General features: G+C 46.8%; 1 protein-coding gene across 1 annotated transcript; it reads right to left on the bottom strand.

Moving 5' to 3' along the window:
- Window positions 1-8,966: 8,966 nt before the first annotated feature.
- On the bottom strand, window positions 8,967-11,650 carry Iqcf1 (IQ motif containing F1). Its single transcript, XM_075967713.1, has 3 exons — window positions 11,299-11,650; window positions 10,882-10,983; window positions 8,967-9,407 (listed from the first exon to the last, which is right to left on the bottom strand). The coding sequence occupies exons 1-3, from the start codon at window positions 11,299-11,301 to the stop codon at window positions 8,967-8,969; spliced, it is 546 nt and encodes a 181-aa protein (XP_075823828.1). The 5' UTR covers window positions 11,302-11,650.
- Window positions 11,651-12,743: the final 1,093 nt, after the last annotated feature.

The following is a 12,743-nucleotide window of genomic DNA, read 5'->3' on the forward strand; positions in this document are numbered from 1 at the left end:
AAGGCCAACCTGGTCTATATAGTGAGTTCCATGATAGCCAGGTCTACACAGAGAAACCCTGTCTTAAAATCAAAAACAAAAACAAAAGAGAGAGACAAAGACAGGAGATAGAGGGTGAGGGAAAAGGAGAAAAAGACAAAGAAGAGGGGTCAGAGATATTTGTCCAGGGACCGAGACGACGATAAAGGACTGCCTCCAGATAAAGAGCCAACAGGTTAAAAAAAAAAAAAGGAGCCAGAAGATGATGGTGCACGCCTGTAATCCCAGCACTCAGGAGGCAGATGCAGGTTGATCTCTGTGAGTTCGAGGCCAGCCTGGTTTACAGAGTGAGTTACAGGATAGGCCCCAAAGCTACAGAGAAACCTGTCTCAAAAAACCAAAAAATTGGGCTGGAGAGATGGCTCAGTGGTTAAGAGCATTGCTTGCTCTTCCAAAGGTCCTGAGTTCAATTCCCAGCAACCACATGGTGGCTCACAACCATCTGTAATGAGGTCTGGCGCCCTCTTCTGGCCTGTAGGCATACAGACAGAACATTGTATACTAAATAAATAAATAAATATTTAAAAAAAAAAACCAAAAAATTAAAATAAATAAATAAAGTGAAAAGGGGAAAGCTCAAGTTAGGATGAGATGTTTCATTTTAATTGGGCATGTTAATTAGGTGAGTCAGAGGGGGCTTTTGATTGCTGAACTTCAACACTTCGATAGCTGGACCTTGGTGGTCAGCCTTTGGAGGAGGAAGTGGACAAATAAGGGAATAGAACTTGGTGGCTAGTTTCAGGAATGTAACCTAATGGCTTTTAGCAAGGCAGAGGGAATGGGGGAGAAGGGCACGGCCTGCCAGAACCACATTTGCGCTGCTCAGATCTGTTAGAGTCCCCTCAGGGAACACATGAAGCTTGAAGAGTCAGACAAGCCAAAACAAAGAGGAAGAGGAAGATAGGTATCCCACAGTCCCCTTCAGAGGCATCAAACCAGGGCTGGAGAGATGGCTTAGCAGTTAAGAGCACTAGTTCTCCCAGCTGACTCTGGGTTCAATTCCCAGCACCCACACGGTGGCTTACTACCATCTGCGACTCCAGTTCCAGGGGATCTGACGCCTTTTTGGACTCCGTGAGCATCACATATTTTTCTTAAGCTAAGAACCCAAGAACCTTCCACAATGCCCCACTTTTCAAAAGTCCCACTACTTCCCAGTTAGCACCATCTGGGATCAAGTCTTTGTGTAGCTCTGGCTGTCCTGGAACTCACTCTGTAGACCAGACTCTGTAGATCTGCCTGCCTCTGCCTCCTAAGTGCTGGGGTTAAAAGCTGTGTGACCTCAAAAAAATTAGCTGGGAAAGTGTCCCTTCTTCTATTTTGGGGAGGATACTATGCAGAATTGGTATTTACTTATAAATGTTTGGTAGAGTTTGCCAGTTAAATCATCTAGAAGGTTTTAAACTAAAACTTTAATTTTTTTTTTTTACAATAAGTATACGATTACTCAAGTTAGGACTGGAGAGATGGCTCAGAGGTTAAGAGCACTGACTGCTCTTCCAGAGGTCTTGAGTTCAAGCACATGGTGGCTCACAACCATCTGTAATGAGATCTGGTGCCCTCTTCTGGCCTGCAGGCATGGAAGCTGAATACTGTGTACATAATAAATAAACAAACAAACAAACAAACAAATCTTTTTTAAAAAAAAAAGATTATTCAAGTTATTCCATAAATAGCAAGATTTGATAGTTTGGAGTTCACAGAATTAATTCACCAAGTCATTCATGTTCAGTTATTTATAATATTCCCACGCTAATAGGCACCATGGAAGCCTCTGATGCAGAAATGGCCCAGCAGAACTGCCCTAGTGTGAACAAGGCCAGGCCTGGATGTGTTTGCCTGGATCTGACACTGGGGTTGGGACTGCCCTCTGCCACTGCGTGTGATGCTAATCCAGGAAAGATGTGAATAGATGTCTCCTCACGCAGACAGGGAAGCAACAGCAGAAGTCAGGATGCCACCCGCCGCCAAGTTGGTTAGCCAGCGAGTTAGTAGTAGGAGCATAGATAGGTGAGGACTTATTTACAGACAGAATATTGTATAAATATATATATATATATATTTTTTTTTTTTTTTTTAAGAAAGATCAGCCTCTAATGCAGTGAGGAGGGCAAGGGCAGAATTTAGCGGGCGCATGAGTTCCACCACAGTGGCCTGCACTGCCCACTCCTGGACTTCCTGTATGTGCTATAAAAACAAAACTCCAGCTTGTGTGACTTGCTGTCCTTTAGATTTCCGCTTTAGGTAACACAGCCTCTGAACTGCACGGAAGAGATCCCTTTCGTTCCTCCCGTGCTTGCACAAACATCAGCACATTTTCAGGGTTAAGAGCACTTGTTGCTTTTACCAGAGGACATGAGTTCAATTCCCAGAACCCACAGAGTGACTCACAACCATGTCTAACTCCAGTTCCAGGCAATCCAACTCCTTTCTGGCTTCCCTGGACACCAGGCACACAAGTGGTACATAGACAGACAGACATGCAGGTAAAACACCCACACACATAAAATCTTAAGACTCTGACCAGGCATGGTGTTACACACTTCAAATCTCAGCACTTGGAAGACAAAGGCTGGTGAATTTCTGTTTGAGGTCAGCCTGGACTACACAGTGAGTTCTAGGGTAGCCAAAGCTACATAGCAAGAACTTATTTCAATACACACACACACACACAGAGTAGGGGAGGGAGGGAAAAGGAGAGACAGAGAGAGAACAACAGTCTGGCCTTTGAAGCCAAACTGTTTAAAATAACCAAATGTTAGCACATTTTACTTGACATAGAGAATCTATGAAAAGTCTCATTTGTGCTCCAAATCAGGCAAGAACTTTAGCCCAGCAATGTAGTGGTGGTGGTGCACACCTTTAATCCCAGCACTCAGGAGGCTTAGGCAGATGAATCATAGGCAGGGTTCAAAGCCAGCCTGGTCTATAGAGTGAGTTCTAGGACAGCCAGGGCTACACAGAGAAACCCTGTCTCAGGGGGGAAAAAAATAACCAAAAATATTTCAGCCCAGTCTCCCCTTGCTCTCCCGCCTCCGGCAGCCTCCTGTGTTGGCATCTTCTGAGATTGCACTATTTTATAGAAATCTACATATAGAAAAAAAATCTTGTTTGGTTGTGACAATAAATCTTAGTGATATCTTGCCAGCTGGTGGTGGTGAACGCCTTTAATCCTAGCACTCAGAAGGCAGAGGAAGATGGATCTCTGTGAGTTCAAGGCCAGCCTGGTCTACAGAGTGAGTTCCAGAACAGTTAGGGCTATTATACAGAGAAACCCTGTTTCAAAAATCAAAAAACAAATTAATCTTAGTGACATCTGTCCATTGGCGCATATTATATCATGCTCTTGAATTTGTTTTTGTCCTTGAGTTAACTCCCCAGAAACACCTTCATAGATGGGTGGGGAGACAGCCCAAGTAAAAGTGCTTTCTGCACAAGCATGAGGATCTGAACTTTATTCCCAGAACCCACATAAAAATCTAGGTGTGGTGCTGTGCACTTGTAACCCCAGCACTCAGGGAGGAGGGGGTACAGGAGGACGGAGAGTTCAAGGCCATCTTCAGATAGAACTACTCTTAAGATGAGTTACATGGGACCTTGTCTTTTTTGTAGAAAGTGCCTTGCACTTTGTTCTTCTGTTTGAGTGACATTTGGGGGTCACAGGAAGCTCGGTGCTCCTTGATCTCTGTCAGAGCATTGCACTATACTCTTCTCTCCCCCAGTGTTACTGCTGAGAGCACCCACGCCAGCCTTGACTAAGTATGTTATCTTCATCCATCATCACATTGCCTAATCACACTGCACTGTGACCGACGTGGAGCACCGTCTGTCTCCCTTCGTCTTTGAAGCGCCAGCGAGTCCCTTTAGGGATCTTGTCCATACTTTAATGGAGCTACTCTCCATCTTTGCTCTCCTTCCTCGGGGACTCAGTCAGGATGCCCGGAACCTCTTCGCCGTTGCCTCTCTTGTATTGTTCTGCCATTTTGAACTGCAATCTAAGGGGTTCTTTCATGTCAAATGCTCCACTCAAGAATCTGCACTTGGTGTGTCCTCTCACCCCACCCATTAATGGCCTATCGTGTTCCTTCCTAATGGCTCTTGGATGATAGTTATCTTGTGCCTAACGAAGTCTCTTCCATCCACTGAGGATATTAATTTCACTCTTCGGTAGTGGCCATGCTGGGGGGAGCTGCAATCAGCAATGGAACTTGTGGAGTGAAGCTTCCTGGATAGCACAGCCACAATGAATGCATCCCAGAGAGACAAAGCCCTGGATGTCTCCAGAGCGCTTCTTGCTTCTGCTGTGCTTTGTCCTACTTGCTCTATTGATTTCACTGTATCGGGCATGGTGTGATTATTACGTGAAAGGATCCCACTGTATCTAATATGGCATGATTGTTTCATGGGAAAATCTCACTTCTCACTGGGCAATTTAATTACAGATCATAATGAAGATTTTTTTTTATAGCACAAGAACACTTAGAGATGTGAGATTTGTCGAGGATGGAAAATAAAAACAAGAAAGTTTCATACATGATAGACCCATGAATTCTGTGAAAAAACAGGCTGATGATCAAAAAAGACAGTTCTATCCCTGCACCCAAGGTTAGGTGCTGCAGAATATTTAACTGAGCAAAGATGTGTTGCTCTTTTACCTTGCCTGCCCAAGGCACCTGATTGGTCTAATAAAAAGCTGAATGGCCAATAGTGAGGGAAGAGGTGTAGGTGGAAATTCCAGGAAGGAAGAATAAACAGGAGTTGGAATTCAGGTTCAGGAGGAGGAAGGAGGAGGAAGGAAAAGGAGACATCAGGGCCGGCCAGTCAGGCAGACATCAGCCATCCAGACACAGAAGCAGCAGGAATGTAGGACATACAGAATGAATGAAAGATAAAAGCCTCAAGGCAAAACATATAGCAATAGAAGCAGGCTAAATTAATTTAAAAAAGAGCTAGGGGGACAAACCTAAATTAAGGTCAGCATTTATAATAAAAAGTGTCCGTGTCTTTATTTGGGAGCTGGTTGGCAGACCAAAGAAAATGCCAGTTACAGTTAGGTCTGAGGTCTTTGGTCATGTGGCTTACAAAATTAATCACAGTTTTCGGTGTGTACCTTGAAAAAACAAAGTTGTGAAAGGAAACCAAATGACCGTATTTGTGTAAAGAAAATCAGATGGCCATCTGAGCACTTGTCTCAAGGTTTTGTAGAGCAGGAACAGGCTAGGATTCTGCTGCTCTGGGACCGCAAACAACTGCCTGCCAGTACAAAGGAACTGGCTGAAGCACACACGGCTTGCTTAAAACCTTGTTAACCATAATAAAAGAACCATTGGGGTGAAGATGTTACCGTGGGAGAAATAATATAAAGGGAAATGTTTAACTCCTTGTGGGCTTCTAAGAAAAACACATAACTTGTGACCACGATGTGATTTCTTCCTATGTAAAGATTTTAATTTGTTTTTGGAAAATGTGTAACTTGTGGTTGTGAGGTGATTCCCTTCTTGCATAGAGATATTTGTCTTAGGAGGTATAAAAGGATTAAGACAGAAAGAGAGAGTAGAAGAATTAAGTTTTGTCCCGTCAGATAAGGCTCCTGTATGTTTGTAGAGCGGTCAACTCCGCATCTCCCTCCAGTTTCTCTGGCCTGCTGGAGAGGCGATGCCAGCAAGTTTGGTTTGGTTTTTGTTGTTGTTTTGTTTTTTCTGTAGATGGCATGATTCTGCTTTGTAACAGAATGTTTGGTTGTCTCTTATCCTTTCTCTTTTTTTCCTGTCCCTTCCTTGAACAATCCTGAAAGTTACTGAGTCAGGTGGTATTATGGGAAAAGAGAATCACGGTGGCTCAGAGCCTAGGAAGATGCCAGATGCTTTCAGGAAGGCACCGCCATGGGAGGAACGACCCGCAGAGGACCCAGGCTATGGGAGGAGGGGTCCAAGGTCATATCATTGAAACATGCATTTAGAAACTGCTCTAAAAACCACTGACCCCTCCTCACGTGCACCCACAAGGTAACTATAATAGTTCCAAGGAAAAAACCTGGCATCTTTGCCTTCATTCATGTCTGTCTCCTCCCCTTTAAACCCCTGGCTATCTCTGCAGGTCAACTGTTAGTTGCCCAAGGAGTATCTGAATATCTCATCCTCTTCAAGGCTGGAGGCACAGAGACAGATGAACTGACCTAAACATGTGGTCACCTTAGACTCCAGGAGCTGTCAACCCTCGAAGACAGCCCACCCCAGATAATAACAGTGATCTATGAGAACAAGGCTGCACGCTGGAGCACAAGTCACCATGCCCTAAGAACAACCCTCTCACGCGAGAGGGACTTCTGTAGACCGCCTTGCAGGACCAGAACCAAGGCAATGGTTGAGGAGTCCACACCTAGACCAGGGATGCTAAATTATACAGACCTCCTGCTCCTTGCCCCAGTTCTGTTTAAACCTAAAGCTAATTCCAGCTCCCCAAAGGCAGACTTGAAGTCACGGGATCCCTTATTTGTGTCTCTCTGGACTGCGGCCACACTGGATCGATCAATCCCCTCCACTTTTCACCATTGTTTGTCTCTTTAATTGGCATCCTGGAGATGGGTAGCCAAGCCTAGCTTATTAGGGCTACAGTGAATCGTGCCTGGTGGGATGGGAAAAGGTGTCCGTGGTCTGGAGAAGTCAGAACTTGAGCATCATGAGACGAGGCACCAAGCATGTTTCCAGCTCCGGCTGATGAGGAGTATCTCTGCAGAGCTGCAGGACTCTGAGCAGAAGCCTGAGCCACCTGAAGTGCAGAAAGCTCACCGTTCACCTGGGGGTGGGGGTCTGTCACTGCTCCAGCAGGGTGGGGACAGGTCTGTGCAGGAGAGAAGCTGACAGCAACCACTGACTTGTCCAATACAAGGAAGAGCCCATTTGTTTTGGATTGTGGGAATCAGAAATCATTGCCTACTCCAAATTAAGAGTTAGAAATATGGGGCTGGAGAAACGGCTCAGTGGTTGAAAGCATTTGCTGCTCTTCGAAGGGGACTTGTTCGGTTCACAACATCCATATCCGGTGGATCACAACCACATATAATTCAAGCTCCAGAAGAGCCAAGAACCTCTTTCAGTCTCCACAGGCACCTCCATATTCCTGCATCTCCATACGGACATAGACACATGATTTTTAAAATAAATTCTTTAAGCCAGGCAGTGGTGGCACATGCCTTAATCACACAACTCGGGAGGCAGAGGTAGACAGATCTCTCTGAGTTTGAGGCCAGCCTGGTCTACAGAGTGAGTTCTAGGACAGCCAGAACTGTTTCACAGAGAAACCCTGTCTTGAAAAAACAAAGAGTAATTTGGAAAGGGGAGCAGTGGTATGGGCTGAGTTTACATTGGGGATGAGGGCTCACTACAGACTCACGAACTCACAGGTATCAATGCAGATACAAAAGCAGGTTCAGCTATGCCTGCACATTGTTGGTACAGATGTGTTTCTCATCTCCATCCAGAGTTTCGCTACACAGCTCTGGCTAGCCCAGGAACTGCCATGTAGACCAGGCTGGCCTTGAATTTACAGCTTTCCTCCTTCCTCTGCCTCTTCAGTGCTCAGATTACAGGCTTGTACCACCATGCCCAGCCGGTCAGACTCTGGATTTATTACAGCAGGTCAAAGTTGGCCGCTTCTTTTTCAGTCACTGGTATTTGAAGTCTGCGTCTTTGCTGCTGATCCTGAGTATTTTCTAGTTTCTTACTGAGAGGCAATTGACAATGTATATGTCTAAAAGATACAATGAGGGGCTGGAGAGATGGCTCAGAGGTTAAGAGCACTGGTTGCTCTTCCAGAGGTCCTGAGTTCAATTCCCAGCAACCACATGGTGGCTCACAACCATCTGTAATGGGGTCTGGTGCCCTCTTCTGGCATGCAGGCAGAACACTGTATACATAATAAATAAATAAACCTTTTAAAAAATCATTTTAAAAAAAGAATACAATGAGAAGTTTGGAAGAGGCAAAAATTTGAACCTGATATTCAATCCTGAAACGCAGGGATCATAAGCCCCAGCTCAGGAAGCTGAAAAAATTGACATGCCCATGCCCAAATAACAGTGAGAGGCAGAACCCATGATTTTACTCAGGCTCTTAGGGGGCTTTTCCCTGAGACACTGAACACAAGACAAAAGGAGGCAAGACCAGAGAAGTCCTTCAGAGTGGGAAGAAAACACCAAGGCTCTGAACAGACACAGGGCAGGGCAGAGACAGGAACAGAGAAACCATGCCTAAATATAAGGACAGCTGACCTGGGACACCTCTGGGCAGCACCTCAGAACCTCTATGTGCCAAAGGACCAGCTGGCCAGGGAAGTCAATACGATAGAGCTGGACAGGGGCTCCGAGCCTACAGTCTTATAGGGAAAGACCCAGGTCTCAGAGACCCTCCCTTTCTGTAAGAGTCTCTGGGACGGCAAAACCCAGAGCGGAAGAGGGGCAGGGAGACTAGCTTGGGCTGTCATTGGCATTTTACCATCACCTGGCCCTAATCCCACCCTGGGGAATAATATGTCACAGAAGGAGACTTTCAGAGAGCCCAGCACTGCCTGGACATCCCTTGCAGAGGAAAACAGACCTGAGCCTCAGCTCCTGGGTCTGTATAGCCTGAGGCCTGGCCACTCACAGAGAATGGGGCTTGCGGCAGAATGCCATAGAATCTCCCACATTGGCCAGATGTGGAGACGTGAACCTAATCTCCATTGGTGGCTCAGGGGAAAAGTGGGAATAAGCATTCTGCAGGACTGTCTTAACAGCTTCCCGTTGGGGTGTCTGATTATGACCCAGAAGCTGAGGTTGAAGAGCTAGTCCAGAAGGGAGACAGGAACCCAGGGTTGCCACTCTTCAGAGTTAGTGTCTCCCCTCATGCCCTCCAGAAACTTGTCAGACAGAGAAACCACATAAGACCGCCTCACTGCTTTATTGGGAGGGGAATACACTCGGACACGATACAAGGCCCCGAGCCCAGTAAGATCTCCAGCTCAAGATGCATCTGGCTGGCCGTAATTCGGTAGTGGCCCTTGATGACACCCCGTGAAGCGCAGATGTGGCACCTCCAGTGAGACTGGATGATTCGGACAGCCCTAAGCACCTGGCAGTACCGCCTGCGGACTTGCCACATGCGGATCCAGGACTGCACCCTGACCACTGCCCACTGCTCCCGTTGGAAGGCATCCAGTACCGACTGACGCTTCTTCTCCATCATCTTCGTCAGGATCAGCCGCCACCAGCCCTGGATGACCCAGGCCCTGAGGGCTGCGTGCAGCAGCGCCCGACGGACCAGTGTGCCACGCCACCACGCTTGGATCTTTATAACTGAGGTCTTGTCAGAGAGATCCTGTTTTTTCTGGGGCTTGCAAGGAAAAAGAGGAGATACTCAGTGAATTTCCTCATCCACCTCAGCCCAAGGATATGGCAAGAAAGGCCCTGATTCCCTATCAGTACCTGCCTCCCTCTCCAGCTGAAATGAATAGCCTTGGTCAGGATACTGGCTGGGAACTGGAGGACTGGATCAATGTCCTGCCATTGCCACCTCCGCCTTCAGGTCACTAGCAGCTCCCCTAGTTCCTTGAGTCTGTCTCTCCCGCCCTGGCGTTCCAGCTTTCCTACAGCCTAGGTTAGCAGGCTGAGATCAAAACCTGCGACTCACATACTTATCAAATGGTTATGTCCTGGTGAGCTTGCCCACCTAGCCAGGACCATGTCCCGTCCCATTAGGCCCTCCTGGAGTCTGGTAGCTCATTTGTTCCTCTCTTCTTTGACTCTACCCCTGTCCTTGACCTTTTCCCTTCCTCTTGCTGAATCTTCATCTTACATTTCCCCCAACTCATATATTTCAATCTCTCATCTCTCTCGTTCTTGATTCTTCTCTTCACACTCTGCCCCCCGCCGTGTGTGCGTGTGTGTGCGTGCGTATGCGTGCGCGTGCATGTGTTGTGTATGCGTGCATGTGTGTATGCGTATGTGTGCATGTGTATGTGTGTGTGTGTGTGTGCGTGTGTTGGGATGTGTCGAGACAAGGTCTCTGTAGCCTTTGCTGGCGTCCATCTCACTCTCCCCTTCCAAGTGCTGGAATTATCGAAGTGCATCATCAGGCCAGTTTGGCTTCCTCGTGACTTTCACACTTCTTATCTTGACAAACAGACTTGTGTGCACAAGTGTAAACACGCACACACAATTCTTGCTTGGTTTCGGTTTTGGGGGTTTGGGGTTTGTTTTGTTTGTTTTTGAGACAAGGTTTCTCTGTTTAACAGCCTTGGACCAGGCTGGTCTTGAACGCAGAAACCCACCTTCCTCTATCTCAAAAGTGCTGGGATTAAAGACATGCACCACCACGCCCAACCAATACACACTCAAGTCTAAACCAACTTCCCTACATCTTGGCTATTCCATTCCACAAACACATCCCAGATTCGGCCCCAGGCCTTTGGTCTGAGAGGTCATAGTTTGCCCAATTCCACACTAACATATGCTTCCCCTTTTTTTTTTCCTTCCTTCCTTCCTTCCTTCCTTCCTTCCTTCCTTCCTTCCTTCCTTCCTTTCTTGTTTTGTATGTCTGTGTGCGGGTGTCAGATCCTCTGGAACTGGAGTTACAGACAATTGTGAGCTGCCAAGTGAGTGCTGGGAATTGAACCTGGGTCCTTTGGAAGAGTAGCTAGTGCTCTTAATCACTGAGCCTTCTCTTCAGCCCCCTGCTTTCCATTTCTGAACCAGAGTTTTAGGCTGAAAATGAAACAGAAACATGGGGAAATAATTTATTCCTATGATTAGCTTGGTACCACACCAAGAACAAGGGCCAGAGACACCCAAGCCAAATCTCCTCCTACCTTTGCCTTCTTCGTGTCTGAGGATAGATCATCTGGCTGCTTCTCCTGAGGAACATGGCCAGTAGGTTCTTTAAGGTCTTCAGGCTTTGACTGTTTTTCATCCTGTACCAGCAATTGGGGAAATCAAGAGTGGGGTTACCATCTCTCCCTCACTGTTCTGCACCCCACACATCCCCAGCTTCTAGAGCATCCCAAACTCTCTTGCCCCTAGGTTTTCTAAGTCAGGGTTTCTCTGTGTACTCCTGGCTGTCCTGAAACATAGTCTGTACACCAGGCTGGCTTCTGTCTCCTGAGTGCTGGGATTAAAGGCATATGCCACCCCTGCCCGGTTGCTTCCTAGACTCTTGAGTTATCAGAGGGGTCCCTCATCGTGAGATTTATAGACATAACAAGCCTGATGTGTCTGCCCTTTCTTACCATTGTTCATACATGGACTGGGTGTAGATGGTTCAAATCCCCTCAGGTTTGTGCTGCTCCAGGATGGGCATGAGCTGAGAGCAGAGGGGTGACGCATGATGTCACAAGGGCAGCTGTGACTCAGGCAGCAGTGGGGTCCTAAGGAAAAGACAGGGTGCTGTCCTTTTTTTTCTGCCATAAATTCCACATCAAATCAAATCAAAGCCAAATCACCAGAATCACTGGCCCATGGACAAAAAGGTGGATAGCGAAACAATGGTAACAACTCACCTGCATTTTTGAATATTCACCAATGGAGGAGGGTGTATTTATTTATTTTTTTCTGGTTTTTCGAGACAGGGTTTCTGTGTGGTTTTGGAACTAGCTCTGTAGACCAGGCTGGTCTCAAACTCACAAAGATCCACCTGCCTCTGCCTCCCAAGTGCTGGGATTAAAGGCGAGCACCACCACCGCCCGGCTGGAGGAGGGTTTAATGATTTATAGTCTGCTCATAACTTCGGACAAGATCAGGCATATTCAGGGAGGTACAGAGGCAAACTGCTTATGCCTTCAAATATTATATAAACATTAAAATGTAGTGAGTTAAGTCAGACATGGTGGTTCATGCCTGTAATTCCAGCACTTAGGAAGCTGAAGCAGGAGGATTGCTTTGGGATCAAGGCCAGCTAGAAACGATGAGTTGATCTTTACTACTGAGAGACATTCGTTAGGAAAGGAAGTTGGATCACTGTGACTGCACTTGCGCAGACTAAGAGCATAATGATGGACATACCCCACCCACTCGGTGCCCAGGAGACCCCAAGAACCAGCCTGGACTCCATCTCAGGTCAGGGTTCAGTCTTCTTCTTCTGCCCTTGAAAATGCCAGACAGGCGAAAGGCAGTTGCTACCTGAGGGCGCCCTTTCTGCTGATCTTACCTCCCAAAGACTCACCTTGACAGCATGAGGCCAGGAGTCCACCAGAGGCCTGGTCCCAGGAGTCACTGGGCAGTGCTTTCAGAATGTATATGGTTAGGATACAATAGGGGGAGTATACTGAAAAGGAGGGGGTCATGTCAGGCTAGAAGTGTGCGTGCGATGCAGGAGGCAGGTTGTGGGAGCAGAGTGACAGAAAGATCCATTAGCCTCAATTTGGAAAGGATAATGTACAGGCATTTGTGACCATTGTTTTTTAACCTCTCAACACACACACACGGGTGGAGGTGCCATTTAAATTTTTTTAAATTTTAAAAAGATCTTTAAGAGGTAAGTCAGAGTCTACTTGGAGGTCCTTATGTCACTGAAGTTGCTACCCTTGGAAAGGACTATTGCAGGGGTCACCCCTGAATTTCTGGCTTCCTATTGGGTGATGTAATCACTCTCTCTTACATATGCACTTGCCATCAAGAACCTCCCCAGAGGGCTGGAGAGATGGCTCAGAGGTTAAGAGCACTGGTTGCTCTTCCA

This window comes from Microtus pennsylvanicus, chromosome 3, assembly GCF_037038515.1.
Source record: "Microtus pennsylvanicus isolate mMicPen1 chromosome 3, mMicPen1.hap1, whole genome shotgun sequence".
Taxonomy (NCBI): domain Eukaryota; kingdom Metazoa; phylum Chordata; class Mammalia; order Rodentia; family Cricetidae; genus Microtus; species Microtus pennsylvanicus.

Coding starts and splice junctions, on each gene's coding strand:
- Iqcf1 (XM_075967713.1), bottom strand. Junction 9,408..10,881: donor CAGACACGAAGAAGGCAAAG/GTAGGAGGAGAT, acceptor TTTCCTTGCAAG/CCCCAGAAAAAACAGGATCT.